The 16,917-nt window shown below is 33.9% G+C and overlaps 1 protein-coding gene across 3 annotated transcripts in view; it reads right to left on the bottom strand.

Moving 5' to 3' along the window:
- Nucleotides 1–16,917, bottom strand: part of SMCHD1 (structural maintenance of chromosomes flexible hinge domain containing 1) — a 157,484-nt gene that overhangs the window by 75,045 nt on the left and 65,522 nt on the right. For all 3 annotated transcript variants that reach the window (XM_057313253.1, XM_026496043.4, XM_057313255.1), the window contains 8 exons: nucleotides 16,541–16,637; nucleotides 15,128–15,200; nucleotides 12,882–13,021; nucleotides 12,122–12,256; nucleotides 9,221–9,448; nucleotides 4,383–4,531; nucleotides 2,945–3,033; nucleotides 2,229–2,347 (listed from right to left, as the gene is read on the bottom strand). In XM_057313253.1, coding sequence (XP_057169236.1) covers nucleotides 2,229–2,347; nucleotides 2,945–3,033; nucleotides 4,383–4,531; nucleotides 9,221–9,448; nucleotides 12,122–12,256; nucleotides 12,882–13,021; nucleotides 15,128–15,200; nucleotides 16,541–16,637 — 1,030 coding nt within the window. The remainder of the gene's footprint in view (nucleotides 1–2,228; nucleotides 2,348–2,944; nucleotides 3,034–4,382; nucleotides 4,532–9,220; nucleotides 9,449–12,121; nucleotides 12,257–12,881; nucleotides 13,022–15,127; nucleotides 15,201–16,540; nucleotides 16,638–16,917) is intronic.

Below are 16,917 nucleotides of genomic sequence, written 5' to 3'. Positions count from 1 at the left end.
CTGTTTGTAGAACATTTTCTGTACAAAGACATTGCAAAAATAATTAAGATTAATTTCCACCCAAACACCAACAAGCACAGAATTTTTCAATATTTGGAAAACAAATTAATTTAGTAAAACATACTGAAAGCTGAAAATATGTAAAATCTAACCTAGAATTCCACATTTATTAGTGAAACACCAACAGCCCATTTGAAGACATGATTTCTTGTTTAAGTCATCTTGGAAGTTGTTTCGGTTTTACTTCTAATCTTGAAAATGAAATTTGAATATGCATTTACAAATTGTAGATGAGTCCAAATAGAATTAAATATAAAATTCTGAAAGGCACTAAGGTCTAATGCTGAAATTATCGAAGGAATGTACTTCGGAATAGCAGTACATTTTACATAAATATGGAAATAATTTGAAGAAATGATGACATATTAAAACTACTTTTTATTTCCCCCCAAAACCACTATTTTTTTAAAAATAGTTTTAAAACAGAAGGCTCCATTTTCTTTCTGCAGAGACTGGGGAAGGTGTTTGAAAGTGAGTCAAGATAGTATCCATCTGTTGTAAAATGACAATAGGAAGAAAGTCAGTCACCTTGGCTGAAAAATAATGAGCTATGAGAGGAGAAAGGTGTGAGTTCAGTATAATACTTTAGGATATTTTAGGCCATACTGAGGAGACAGAAGTCTAAACTTATAGTATAAAATGCTGATAGATCTGATAGGTGGCATAAAATGAGAACGGAAAATTGACAATGTATTTGGTCAGGTGAAACAGAGCAAAAAAAACAAAAAACAAAAAATATGATGAGAGTGGCTTGCCTGAGAGACAGAAAAGGATGTGGGAACAGAATACTTAGAACTCTTCCAAGAAGTTATACTACAGAAAGAAGAGAAATAGAGCAAGAGATGGATAGGGAATTAGGGCTAAAGAACATTTTGTTTGGTAGTGGTGGCAGGGGCGAGGGGGTGTAATTTGTTTTTCAAGATGAGAGATATGACAGCATGTTTACATGCTGATAGGAATCTAACAGATGGGGAAAACTGAAAACGTAGGAAGGCGGGTTACAATTCAGGAGAAATACTGATGAGGATGGGCGTCTACGAATAAAGTAGGGACTGTTCATACATAACAGCAGAAACATAGTTATCTACTGATTTCAGATACACACAGGGTGAAGATAAATAATGGAAGAACCTGAAAGTCAAACACTAAACGTTATCTTTGCAAAGTAAACAAAACGAGATGAAAAGTTCTTCAGTGCTGCTAAGATATAGTGAGTTGTCTTGAACATGATAGTGAAAATAGAAACTCTAGTAAGGAAGGGCAGCAAAGAGGCTACTCTTGTGATTACTTTGTCAAGTTAAAAACTGTAATGGAGAGGCGCCTGGGTGGCTCAGCTGTTAAACGGCTGCCTTCAGCTCAGGTCATCCTGGGATCGAGCCCCGCATTGGGCTCCCTGCTTGGCGGGAAGCCTGCTTCTCCCTCTCCCACTCCCCTTGTGTGTGTTCTCTCTCTTGCTGTCTCTCTCTGTCAAATAAATAAATAAAATCTTTAAAAAACGGACAAACAAAAAACTGTAATGGAGCCTCTAAAAGGAATAAAAGTTTTAAAAAAGCATTAAATGTTCTAAATGGATTCAATTTTACTTGGCCTTAGAATTCTTCCTCTTTCATCTACTCTGGCCTAGAAGGTTCCTTAAAGGCCCAACTCAAACATCTTTTTTTCCCAAAAATTGTCTTTGATCTCTCCAAGCAGAATACATCATATTTGCCTGCTTCTTTTAAACTGAAATAATTCCACTGCAGTTCTTATTTTTCAAGCTAATCTCAATTAACTGCACAGCTTCAAACTTGCCCAATTAGTTTTTTCCCCGGCATCCTATTTAATGCAGGATCTAAGCACTACGAAATTTTATTAATTATGAAAAACTACCTCCATACACATATTAAAATATTTGTGGATAAAATGATATAATGTATGGAATTTGCTTCAAAATGATATGGTAAAGGGGAAAGTGATGACTATTGAGGCTGAGTGATGGGAACATGGGAATTACTTATGCTATCCTGTTTTTTGCACATGTTCAAAGTTTGTCATTACAAAACCTTTTTAATGCCTTTTACGATTTTGCATTATAAACATCAAACTTCTTTTAGTTATTTTACTTTTTCCCAAATTTTGTTAATTGTAAACCAATGGTATAAGCCAACTGTTATGAAAAGAAGCCATACCTGAAAGGTAGTTTTCAAATGAGAGCTATCAAGTCCAATCCCAGCAATTCCCAAGGCAGATAAAGAACTTTGTGAAAATGCCTGAATCTGATTTCCATACTGATCTGTAACTATTACAACTATATAAAAAAGGACAATTTATAATTAAGCTGTTATCTTTTAATAAAAGACATAAATATTTATAAATACATTAAAACACTTAAAATTATGCTTTGAAAACACTAACTTTGTTCTCTTATGCATTATTTTGTAAAAAGTAAACATACTTGCTTCTTTTATAATCACCACAAAAAAAAAAAAATCAAGAATCTACTTAAGTACATTTATATTTATATAATTAACATGGTGTTGATGTTAATCAGATTTTTTATCATCAAAATTTGAAGAAAATAACTTAGTATTATGTAATATTCTAGATATAAGAAAAATAAACCTATGAATCCATTGATCCATTTACTTTACACTTCTAATATTAACTATTATTACTTCTAACAAAAGCCAATATTTTTCCATGAAACTATTTTTGCCAAACTGATTTTAAAGTTATGTCAGCCTAGACAAAGACAGTGAAAATATAGCAATCTTTTCCAACAGTGGGTTTTAAACCAATAAATGTATATAAAAGCAAAGCTTTCCTTTCAGATCACATATGCCAAAACACAAATGTAAGTACATATTACAGAAGTATTTTAAAGAAAAAAAAAGACCATACTAACATATTTCTCCTTGAAGCTCTTGGCCCATCTGTACTGTTTTCCCTCCTTTTAACTCACATTTTAGATGTTTAGGCTCATCAGGAAGTGGTCTGAAATGAGTTAACAAGTTAAAAGGCTTTAATTATACCACTGATTATAGAGAAAAATATGGTAAAGAATAACATATATATATACTTAACACTCATTTTCTAAAACTTAAATACAACAACACTCCTCCAAATACCTCAATTTATAGAACACCACACTATTTACCCAAATGGAAACAAAAAAAAGATAGCTAGCAAAGAAGTGTTATACCATAGCATCTATGCTAGATTAAAAGGAATTAGGACAAGAGAACTAAGAAAGAAAAGGTGGGTCAGTAAGAATAACTCATCATCAAGAGATCTGGCTATGGGTGGAGAGTAGTATATCTCAAAATTTTATCTCAGGGGCGCCTGGATGGTTAGTTGGTTGAGTGACCAACTCTTGACTTCGGCTAGGGTCATGATCTCAGGATTGTGAGATCAAGTCCCACACTGGGCTCCTCAATGGATGTGGAACCTACTTGGGAGTCTCTTGGGAGTCTCTCTCTCCCTCTCTCTCTCTGCCCCTCTCCGCGATGCACACACATGCTCTCTCTCAAAAACAACAACAAAAAAATCTCAAATATGGGGGCGCCTGGGTGGCACAGCGGTTAAGCGTCTGCCTTCGGCTCAGGGCGTGATCCCAGCGTTATGGGATCGAGCCCCACATCAGGCTCCTCCGCTATGAGCCTGCTTCTTCCTCTCCCACTCCCCCGGCTTGTGTTCCCTCTCTCGCTGGCTGTCTCTATCTCTGTCAAATAAATAAATAAATAAATAAATCTTAATAAAAAAAAATATGAAAACGGATGGAAGAATTCAAGCGGATGAGGTTACTGGAACAGATGAGCAAGGAATTGACAGGCCAGGGTCAAAGACTTACATATATATGTATTTACATAAGTCTTCCCCTTTTCTTTCAGTAATACATATTAGGTCTGTTTGGACTCAGGTTTAAAAATCACTAAGCAATGAAAGAATTTTTTCTTGTGAACACCACATTGACTGATCACACTCTATTTTTTATGTTTTTCACGTCCGTCATATTACAGGCATTTTCACTGTTGCTTGCACTAGGAGGGCTTTCCTTTAATGACAGTTCTAGTTCTCACAGATACCACAGAGCCAATTAAGTACAGGGTATATAAAAGAATGAAACACTTAGGAATGAACACAACCAAACATGTGAAAGATTGATGAATTAACCACTATCTCCAGTGAAGTTTTATTCCAAAGACAACCTACCATATTTCACAGACATTGCAATTATTTTATACATTAAAAACAACTCTCACCAGCGTGCTTTGGAGAAAAGCTTTTTTGTTATCATATGCCGAATTTTGAAATCCCTCAAAATATAATATATGCTCACAAACCTTACTGTAAATGCACTTTCCAAAGACACATGATCATCTTGGAATGAAACCTGGCAATAGCGCATATCTTTCACAGATGTTGGTACTTGTACATCAGGAAGCAGACCCTGTAGCAAGTGTTCTTTGTTAATCTCAGGAGTCCAATTAACCTAAAAGAAAAATTATATTATCTAAGAAAAATATAAAGCTTGGTCTAATGTCCTCCTACTGCCACTTATCTTACTGAAGAAACAAAGCTGATTTATAAACTCATCTTCCCCACCTTCAAAGAAAAAGTCCCTTTATGAACATAAATGGTGGTGGTTCATATATTAATAAGATTAAGAAGTTTCTTCCTTTCTAAAGACTCTGCTGAAAAACCAGTAAAAGTAATAGACAAATTCAGCGAAGTGGCAAGATATACCCAGAAATGGGTAGCATTTCTATATGCTAATAACAAAGTATAGAAAGAGAAATTTAAAAATACCATTTACAACTGCACTAAAAAGAATAAAACACTTAGGAATAAACTGAACCAAAGAGATGAAAGACCTAAACTCCAAAAACCGTAAAACACTGATGAAAGAATTTAAAGGGGACACAAGCAAATGGAAAGATATTTCATGCCCATGAAGTGGAAGAATTTATAGTTAAAATGTCCATATTATCCAAGAAATTTACAGATTCAATGCACTCCCTACCAAAATACCAATGGCACTGGCAAAACTAGAACAATTAACACTAAAATTTGTAATGGCACCACAAAGACCTGATATAGCCAAAACAATCCTGAGAAGGAACAACAAAGCTGGAGGTATCACAATACCAGATTTTAAGACATACTACAAAGCTGTAGTAATCAAAAAAAGTACAGTACTGGCACAAAAATAAACACATAGATCAATGGAACAGAATAAAGACCCCAGAAATAAACCCATGATTATATAATCAATCTATGATAAAGGAGGTAAGAATATACGATGGGGAAAGATAATCTTTTCAATAAATGGTGCTGGGAAAACTGGACAGCTACACATAAAATAATGAAAGTGGACAGTTTTGTTGTTGTTGTTGTTGTTGTTGTTGTTTTGAAACTGGACCATTCTCTAACACCATACACAAAAATAAACTCAAAATGGATTAAAGACCTAAATGTGAGACCTGCCATAAAAATCCTAGAAGAGAACACAGGCAGTAATTTCTCTGACATTGGCCAAAGCAACATATTTCTAGATATGCCTCCTAAGACATGGGAAACAAAAGCAAAAATAAACTATTGGGATTATATCAAAATAAAAAGATTTTGCATAGCAAAGGAAACCATCAACAAAACAAAAAGACAACCTACTGAGTAAGAGAAGATACTTGGAAATGACATCCAATAAAGGGTTAGTATCTAAAGTATACAAAGAATACATAAAAATTAACACCAAAAAACCCCAGTCTGATTAAAAAATGGGCATAAGACCTGAATATATATACATCTCTCCAAAGAAGACAGAGATGGCCAAGAGACACATGAAAAGATGTTCAACATCATTCATCACCAAGGAAATGTAAATCAAAACCACAATGAGATATCACTCTACACTTGTCAGAATGACTAAAATAAAAAACACAAGTTATAAGAAGTGTTGCCAAGAGAAAAAGGAATCCTCGTGCACAGTTGGTGGGAATGTAAACTGGTACAGCCACTGTGAAAAACAGTATGACGGTTCCTCAAAATATTAAACACAGAAATACCATATGATCCCATAATTCCACTATTGGGTATTTGCCCAAAGAAAATGAAACACTAATATGAAAAAACATATGCACCCTATGTTTACTGCAACATTATTTACTATAGCCAGGATATGGAAGAAACCTAAGTGTCCATCAATAGACAAATGACAAGGAAAATATGGCGTATACATACAATGGAATATTACGCAGCTATAAAAAAGGATGAGATCGTGCCATTTGAGACATGGACGATTATGCTAAGTGAAATAAGTCAGACTGAGAAAGAAAAATACCATATGATTCCACTTATAAGTAGAATCTAAAACAAAACAAAAAACCCCCAACCAATGAATAAGTAAAAAGCAGAATCAGGGGTGCCAGGGCTGCTTAGTTAGTTTAAGTGTCTGACTCTTGATTTCAGCTCAGGTTGTGATTTCAGGGTCATGAGATCGAGCCTCATGTCCCACTGCATGAGCATGAAACCTGCTTAAGATTCTCTCTCCCTCTCCTTCTCCCTCTGTGTCGACCCCCTGCTCATGTGTGCACACTGTCTAAAAAAAAACTTAAAAAATAAAATACCATACAGATCAAATCATATGATCAATTCTGGGAAGTGATATTCAAATTTTTTGTTAAAAGAAATTTATTTATATGGGCTTTGAATAAGATCTAGGTTAATTCCTATTCAGCAAGATGAGAAAACAAGTTGTATTTACTTTACCATTCTGGCCACCTTTTGGTCTTAATTCATTCTTAGATGCTTTTAGCTCTATTTTAATTTTGCATCTCCTGCATTCCATGTATTAATCTGTTACTTGATCCCTTTTTTAAGCTGAGTATCTTACTCTATTCTTAAACTTCCACTCCTTTCTAAGAATTTTTAGTTCAACCTTCTCTTTTAGCACTCCATAGTTGTGATTCTTAAATCATTGATATTCTAATATTTTGACCCTAGTTTATGCTGTTCTAATCTTTATTACCTTTTTATCTTTTAAACCATGTTTTATTCTTTATCATATACTTTTTTTTTTTAATGGAAGAAAGCAGTAGTTACACTTTTCGAAAAGGCTTTTCTTCCCTCACACAGGCTGTATTATCCCTTCAATGGATTCCCAGCTTAGTTAGGGATAGCTTTCTTCAATATTGGAGAATTCTCTGAAGACCACAAAAATCACATTGATTATACATTTAACAAAAGATAGTATTTAATATTTTATTGCCAATAAAGTGGTGCATGTTTTAAAATCTTTGTAACCCAACAAGTATCTAACTACTAAATGTGAGGCAAGGTATGTCAAATGCTGGTCACATGCTTGGAGAATGGCAAAAAGAAGGTTATACACAGGTGGAGGCTCTCCACTTCTTAACCTTGATTAAGAAACCAGAATATGGGAACATAACTATGAGAAAGCAAGGAACCAGTTCAGAAGCCGGGTTCCTGGTACCACTTATAAACCACTCAACTTCACATCTGCTGATGAAGATAAAAATGGCTTGCCTCCCTTTCCAAGCAGGATCAGGATTATGTCTCCATCAATCCTCCAGTCCTCATTATAGAGGGAAAAACTAAACTGGCTGGGGCAAGGAATATTTCAAATAAGAGTTAAAATAAGGTCAGCTAAACCCCTGTTGAGCAAAATTCTTTTAAAATATCAGATCCTGTATCTGGAAACTCCAGATGGCTATAGGATAAAATAGTACAAAGAAATAATTTCTACCTCCTGTCCCACATAGCAACTCTCTACAAATTTAGTTAATTGGGACCCCCTTATATAAGGGTCTGCAAATGTTGGCTTTCCAGAAAAAGGGGATGTTTTGTCTCTGACTTAAAGAAAACTGAATTTTTTAAACATTATTTTCTCACACAAGATTTGAGTTTTTTCTCTATGGGTGTCAAGGAAAAAAGCACAGTTAGTTCTGCTATACTGCTTGGTTTGAGAATGCAAATTTGTTCCAATGCTATTAAAACACCAGGGAACAGTTTGAGTACAAAGCAAATTTTACATTTGCTAATGCACAATATCATCCATGAAAATAATAGGTGAACATGGAAAACTGTACCCAGCTAAACCAATCCATGGAAATACACAAATGACACAACTCAAACCTACCAGCCACCTTGGGCGATCATGTATACCCAGCCACACATGTCCACATTTAGTGGAGTTTCCACAACTTCAGAGTAAGCTGCAACCTTTCCTGAACTCACTTCCACAAAATAAACTGACATATTATTGCAGTGTTTACAGACTTCTTAATCATTTAATATGTGTTATTATTTCTATTTTTGATACTGTTTTATTAGTTTCCTATCTGACTGATAAAGTTTAAGTACTATGCCTCTAATTCCCATTTTCCCCATGAGCCCTGTGATTTTTATTGCACCTTTTTATCTGGCACAGTGATTTTAAGAAATGCATGTGTTTCATTATAGCAGAACTGACTGACCTTGAAAAGAGTAAGCACAGAATGCCCACTATTCTTTCAATCAATCATAAGAAGAGTACTAGACAGGCCTACCTTAGGTGATAAGTATGTATTTTGATTTGGTCTTCTGAAGAGATATTAAGTTTCAATATATACATTCACCCTAACAAGGTACAAATGATAAATTTAAATCATAGCAGATTGATGAGGACCATATGAAGCTAGTGAGAATCTACAAAACTGTTTTCTAAGATCATGCTTTTAGAGAGTGGTATGCCAATTTCAAACGGTCAAATCAGGGCCTGTAGTTAAAACAGTAATGTTTCACCATTTGCCTTTAATAGACCTTTTGTTTAGTGCCTTCGGAACAGTTACAAATACACATTGCTTTGGTAAGGTGATCTTGACTGTGAATGCAGAAATATAGTTAGTCATCAAGCATACAACTAAAAGAAAACTCCAATCTTCGGCATTTTGTTAAGGGTCAAAATCATTTTTCTAAGTATGAATTTGTCACATATGAATCATTCACATTTCAATCTAGAGCATGAAACGATTCTTATTTAGCCTGGAATTTTATATAACAGCATTATTTTTCTGTGATAAGCTTCTTCTTAAAAGCCACCCTATAATACTTCTTGTTCAGAGTCTTACAGTCAATCATAAAATGAACAAAATTTTTCAAATAACTAATCTGAGATACTTACTTTAATTTTATCTGCTAAAGTCGATGTTATATGAATTTCTCTTTCTCCTTCATCATACATTTGAAAAATAAGATTATGCATAATATCGCCTGCTATCCAATTAACCTCATCCTGATGTTTGATCTGGATTGCCTTTTGTCCTTCCACACTGAATATCTGTAATCTGGCAACATGGCTACTAGGAAGCAACTTAATAGTCTTCTCCACGGGTGCCACATCTTTACAACTCTAGGAAAAGAGAAAAACACAAAAATACATTGAATGACATCTGCACTTTTTGAAAATATATTTTTGGGCTTTAATGGTGAATCTTCTACATTGCTTAAGGATTTATTTCCAACGCTATGGAAGATCATCATATACACTGTTAACATTCATAGATTTTAGCATTAAGAAGATACTATACTATTAGTATCATACTATCAACTTGTAAGCACAAGCCACATTCTTTTTTTTTTTTTTTTTTAAAGATTTTATTTATTTATTCGACAGAGATAGAGACAGCCAGCGAGAGAGGGAACACAAGCAGGGGGAGTGGGAGAGGAAGAAGCAGGCTCATAGCGGAGGAGCCTGACGTGGGGCTCGATCCCGTAATGCTGGGATCACGCCCTGAGCCGAAGGCAGACGCTTAACCACTGTGCCACCCAGGCGCCCCACAAGCCACATTCTTAAAGCCAAAAACTAGCATATTTGAATTTAAAAGGATTCTCTTCCTCTTCTTTGGAATCAAATGACAGATTCAGTAACTAGCATCTATTAATAAGAATAAAGATGTAAGAAATTAAGAACTTCCCATAAAATCAGAGACAAATAGTTACCATAAAATACACTATTTACACGTTTGAAACAATATATTGGGGTAAGTGAATAAGGCTGTTTATAGCTAAATGAAGACTGTAGATGCCATGAAGGCTAAGCTGGCACATTTATTATTTATTATGGGCACATCAATGTCCCACATATCAGCAAAGATGAGCTGGATTATGCTAAACTGATTTTAAAGGCACAAAAACTTAAAACATTACATTCATTGTTTCATAACCCAGGTTATAGTGCAATCCACAGGATACACAAAATTCAAAATAAGCCTAAGCCTAAAATACCTTTACATCTTATTTAGCCCATTTCTCCTTCCTCATCCAGTTGCAGTCATTCCTATCTAAGTCCATCTACATGACTGATGACATATATAAAATTCCTACCTCACCAAATAGCAGGTAAATAACCCACGCTCTATTATAAACCTATTGCATTTACCTGATTCAAACTCAAGTCACTGCCTTTGGATTAACATTTTCTGTGTATTATAAGGTATACTTTGATCTTTTTTTTTTTTTTTTAAGATTTTATTTATTTATTTGACAGAGACAGAGACAGCCAGCGAGAGAGGGAACACAAGCAGGGGGAGTGGGAGAGGAAGAAGCAGGCTCATAGCGGAGGAGCCTGTTGTGCGGCTCGATCCCGTAACGCCGGGATCACGCCCTGAGCCGAAGGCAGACGCTTAACCGCTGTGCCACCCAGGCGCCCCAGTATACTTTGATCTTTGACCTAACTGATCTAGATTCTTGGTCTTCTGCCTGTCACTGCTCTACAGAATTTATGTAATTCCTAATACTCACTAGTCTTTGCTTCCAAACCCAAATTCCTCCCTAACTCTAAATCTTTCCTTCCTGAATCTTCCTGATCTTTTGCAAGAGAGTATGCTCAAAAACAAGTTGCCCACACGACTAAATTTAAAAAAATGCATAATAAAAAAAAAGTGCGTAAGAGGGATTTGAAGGTTATCAATATAAGCAGTTTGATAAGTGGAATGAAGTCGGGGCACCTGGGTGGCACAGCGGTTAAGCGTCTGCCTTCGGCTCAGGGTGTGATCCTGGCGTTCTGGGATCGAGCCCCACATCAGGCTCCTCCGCTATGAGCCTGCTTCTTCCTCTCCCACTCCCCCTGCTTGTGTTCCCTCTCTCACTGGCTGTCTCTATCTCTGTCAAATAAATAAATAAAATCTTTACACCAAAAAAAAAAAAAAGTGGAATGAAGTCAAGAGTCATCTCATTCTAGTGAAAAAAAAGCTGTCTTTAACCTTTTTGAAGCTCAAGATGTTAACTGATGCATAATTAGTAGGAAAGCATCAGTTAATCAACTGGTTAGGTTAGGTTATTCATCATCTACCATATCAATAATGGAGAAACCACATTTAAATATTTTCCTTAAGTATTTGTTGTCCCATTTCGCAATCTTAGGAGATCAACTACTTACAACAACTGCTTACCCTCCTCTAGGCTGGCTTCACCTTCCACCATGATATATTATCCAGTAACTAGTATCCTACTAGTACATTACCACAGAAATCTCTTTATATGAATATACTAACCATATATTTATTTTTTAAATTATACAGATAAATTGTTCATATGTCCTTCAGTGGTGGTTTACCAGACTTTCTAAGAAACGTCTAAACTTACAAGAAACAATAAAACTGACATATAAATGCCACGTTTTTTAAAAGGATTTTATTTATTTATTTTAGAGAGAGAGACAGCACGAGCAGGAGGGGCAGAGAGGCAGACAGAAAGAGAGAGAAAATCTCAAGCAGACTCTACACTGAGCACAGAGCCTGATGTGGGGCTTGATCCCAGGACCCCAAGATCATGATCTGAGCCGAAACCAAGAGTTGGACGCTTAACCAACTGAGCCACACAGGCCCCCTTTTATATAAAAGGGTTAATTAAGAAAATTACTAATACAAAATGTTACCATACCATTTCATGTTGCCTTTTCTTCCCTTTAGCTAAAAGAACCACAAATACCTCATTTTTAAACGTCAAATGTTACATAAAATACTATAAGGCTGTTATGAAATATTTGAAAACAATATAATATCAATGAATAACAACAACTTACAGGTATTTCAATTTTTGCTTTAAGAGTCTGGTCTTTTTTAATGTTCTGTACTTGAATTGCAGATCCTGTTAAAATACTGGTTCCAGAACTGCTGCAATCTACAACGTAGATTGGAAGGTTTGGGGCACCTGAAAACTTTTGAAAACATACAAAATAATTTAAGACCCCAATCAAATGTAACAAATTATTCAATAATTGTTATTTAAATTTTCAAATAATCCACTACAGCTACTATTTCTGGGTATAAACTGGAAAACATAAAATAGAATTCACCAATATTCTAGACAACTTCTGAATGAAAACAGTAATTTTTTATAATTCTAAAATATATGTCTTCTGAAACACCAACTTCCTCAACCACTATTCTTTTTTTTTTTTTTAAACTTTATTTGGGTTTTCCTTTTCTTTTTGTGCTCTTTTACTTACCTTCATTTGTCTACGCATCCTTAACCCTAAAAGACATTTCTATCATTCTATTCATAATTTAAATACTTCATCTAAATAGAGGGGAATGGATCAAGAAAGGAGGCGAAGAATGTTTTGTCTATAAACTTCTTTACACAACTTGGTATAGGAGATGTGCTTATTGGCCAAAAAGTATGGGCAATGAGACACCCACTAGTTTCTCCATGGAATAATCATTAAAGATCTAAACACAATATAAGTCTCACTAAAAAGTAGCTAAAAGAGACAGTTATGTCCATTTACTACCATACTACTCAAAATAAAACCTACATATTCTTATCTTACAATAACTTACCTTACAATGAACAATCAATTTTGGTTGTGTTGTTATATTGTCTGATTCATCCAAAACTTCTACCTGAAATGGGAAAGCTGTTCCATTTTCTATAACTAAAATTTCAGAATCAGGTTTCACTTTCAAACGACGAGGAGGACCTACCAGAGAATTATATAATGAAATACAGATTCAAGTTTCTAAGACTAAAATATTGAAACAGCAAAAAAAAAAAAAAAAAAAAAAAGCTTCTAACATTTCAAGTTTTAGTATCTTAATATTAAGAAAGAAAAAAATTAGCAATACCCATGTTTAACCATTTCTATCCCCAAAATGCACAGGTCCTATAAATGACCAGAGTTGTCTCGATTATGTAAAATGTTTGATGTCTAGACTTAGTTCTACCCAACAAGCTATGACATAATGGTAACTAATGCTAGAAAACACCTAAAGGTATAAAACTGTAAAAGAGATTCTGGAAAAAGTATTCAAGAAGAAAAGTTTTTTAAAACATTTATTTATTCACTTTAACTTTACACAATGACTGATTTCTCAAAACATGTTAAGAGAAAACACATTTTAGGTAACAGTGTTCAAAGGATCAGTTCATGTAATGATATAAGCAGATAATTTACTTGTTTGATTGCCCACTACTCTGATGTTTTTATAAGCAAGCTACACAAGTTTCCTCTAAGATTAACCAAAGAGACTTCACACTTCTGTAGCAAGATGACTTGATGTGCTTTATAAACACTGATATTTTTAAATACAATTTATGCTAAATGCTAGTAAAAAAAAATTCCAAGAACAGTTACTGAAAACACTTACTTTATAGTAACATTGGTTATTATTTACTTTTAACTAATGCCAAGCAACATTAAGTTTTAAGCACTATCTTTATAATCTTCACAATGATCTTAATGAAGAAGGTAATATTATTATCCTTATTTTGTAAATGAGGAACCTGGAATCCAGAGAGATTAAGTATCATGTCCAGGTCACATGACTAGTAAGTGGTAGGCGCAGGTTAATGTTCTGAGTAATCTGAAACCTCTTGACCATTAATTATCATTATACCATCCTACCTCCTACTTTACAAATTTTCATTCTCAAATTCAAAACAATGCCAAAGTACCGGGTTATTAAGAATTTCACTACCCAAATCTATAACTTTTAGCTAACCTCTAAAATAAAAGCATTGTAAGTGTTTATTAGTATGTAACTTTTTTTTTTTAAATAAGTTTGCTTCTGTGTGTGTGTATGTGTATTTAAGTATGTACACTCAACGTGGGGCTCAAACTCATGGCCCCGAGATTAAGAACCACATGCTCTTCTGAGTCAGCCAGGTGCCTCGAAAATTTTATTCTTGTACTTCTACCAATGTGCTAATTTTGACATCTTTATCAATTTGTGCTTGAGGGAAAAAAACAACTTGAATTTGTGAAAGGACATAACTCATGTTTCATTTAAAAACAGTGCAAACGGTCATATGTGGACAAAGGCAGGATTACAGTATTATTAATGACAGAGCTAAAACTGACATACCAAGCATTGTTGTGTTTTACAAGCACATGCAGTTCTCACTTTGCACAGTACTGTGTTAACAAGAACTCATGCATATTGGAACTGTGTTGTTCTCCATTCGGTTACCACAAAATCTCGCAAAGTAAGGGTTGCCTACATTAACTCATTGAATCCTCACAACCACCGCGAGAGAGTAGATATTATTTCATTTTACACATGAGAAAACTGAGGTACAGGACAAGTTTACCTAGCTCATAAGTGTCAAGGGCTTAAATTCAAAACCAGAAGAGATAAAATCAGAGTGTATTCTTTGAACCTATATGACAGGCTGCCTCTCAAATTAGCCAGCATTTCTTACCCTGTGTTACTTTAATGTAACTTCATTACAAAGCTGATAAGTCATTATCACGTTAACATAAATGCATGAGAAACTTTTCTTCTTAAGATATGAAACATTTACAGTTATGCCAGAAAAGATAAAGACAGGTCCAGTTCTAATATAAGCCTAATTAGTGTATCTCTTAAGAATAGTTCCTTAATACATTCTCAACATTCACACTTTTCTAATGTCTTCCTCTACATTTTCCTGTTTTTTTCAATTAGTCATTTCTGTCAGTACTTTGACATTCTAATGTATTTTCAAGACTTATACCACAATCAAGCCAAAAAACACTTCATCTTATATTTTATAGTAAGAATATTATTTTAAATGTAAATATTAGGAATATTTCTTAAAATATTACCTGGCAGTAATCTAATTTTTAAAATCTGTGTGTCTTCTTTTAAACCCGGCAGAATAACCTTCAAATTAAAATTCTGTTGAAAAAAATTATTTTAATTAAATCCAAGTCCTAAATAGCTCAATAGTTTAACAACTCAATTCTGATTAATTTGTGCTTTTCATTTCCATAACATTACAGAAATCTAGTCAGCAAATTTATAGTGAGAAACATGGTCATTTATAGATGAAAAAATGTACTCATATTGCTTCTTTACAGATAACAGCCTCTTCAAATTCAAAAGGAATAACCTCTGAATAATCAGAATAAAGATGGGCATTATAAAAAGTATGGAAAATAGTGAAGCATAAATACCAAAAATCTAGACCTCTCTAAATGCAATGTGGTATTCTGGATTTGATCCTGGAATAGAAAACTAATTAGTAAAAAACCAGTGAAATGTGAATAGTCCATAGTTTTGTTAATAGTATTGTACCAATGTTAATTTCTTAGTTTGGATAAATACTTGACAGTTACATAAGATATTAATAGAGGAAACTGGGTAGACAGTATATGCAAACTCTCTATATTATCTATTTTTCCAACTCTTCTGTAAATATAAAGTTATTTCAAAAAAGTATTTTTAAAAAATCTAGAAATCGTTTTAGTTTTTTAGTAAGCTTATCTTATTAAAGTCAAATTTCCCCGAAATTCAAGTTCTTCTTCCAGGAAACTCTGAATTCAGAAAGATGTAAAGAACTTGACTTTTAATTTGATTTCATTATACAATGCAGTGCAGCATACAGTACTTAAAGAAATTCCCATGCTCTATTCTAAATGCCACTTTGATAGAGAAATTCTGAATATCTTGTAGGTTAATGGTGCAGTGAAGAAAAGTTATATAGTACTTGTTAGCCATAGTATTCCATTTAGTCATGTAAATCTACTAGATACTTTATATACCTGATTGAAAAACTACCTTATTGGAATTTATATTTTTACCTTCCCTAACTTTATCCCTCCCAAAACACTTTCCTTTATCCAAATACCAAACCCAGTATGTTCATAAATGTGAGCTAAAGTTTCTCATATTTTTGTGTTCTAAAAATAATATTCAAAAATTTTTTTAAAGTTGGAGAGAAAAAAGAAACCTAGTACTGGATAACTGTTGGTAAAATGACTCTGAATGTGAAAAGACTGGAATGAAGATAAAGACACTTAAAAAATATTTAATTCCTAAATGTTACACAGTAGCAAACATGCTAGTTTCCTTAGAGATATAAATGGTTAAGTTTAGTGACATGATCCTGATTAATTCCTAAGAACCCCATATTGTCATCCTGTTATAAAAATATGTCATCCAATTTTAAATTCTCCATTTCATTTTTATCACACAGGAAATAAGCATGTATTAAAACATTTATGTACAATGCTTACCTTGCCTTGACAAGAGTTTACAGGGCCCTTAGCTGTAACCCCTTGAATCACACAATTCGGTCCTTTGGTTATTTCTTCATAATGTAAAGATAAACCACTGAAAAAAACAAATTATTTTTTAACTTCCCCTGCATTACCTATAAGTAAGTTGCAAATGTGTTACCTTCTCACATGCCATTCTCATGTTTAATTCATTTTTCTAATAAGATAGTATATTAAAAATTAGAATAAATAATTCAATAGGAGAAAATTCCTAAGAACTTCTTTCACAAAGAAAAATGATCCATAAGTGATAGCACTGGGCCAAACACTGTAAATGATAAATTACAAAATGTAAAGCTTTATTTATTAAATAAGATACAAGGCAGGAAATAATC

Source organism: Ursus arctos, unplaced genomic scaffold, assembly GCF_023065955.2.
Source record: "Ursus arctos isolate Adak ecotype North America unplaced genomic scaffold, UrsArc2.0 scaffold_17, whole genome shotgun sequence".
NCBI lineage: Eukaryota > Metazoa > Chordata > Mammalia > Carnivora > Ursidae > Ursus > Ursus arctos.
Note: the sequence above shows the minus strand (reverse complement) of the source record. Positions and strands in the feature narration are given on the sequence as shown.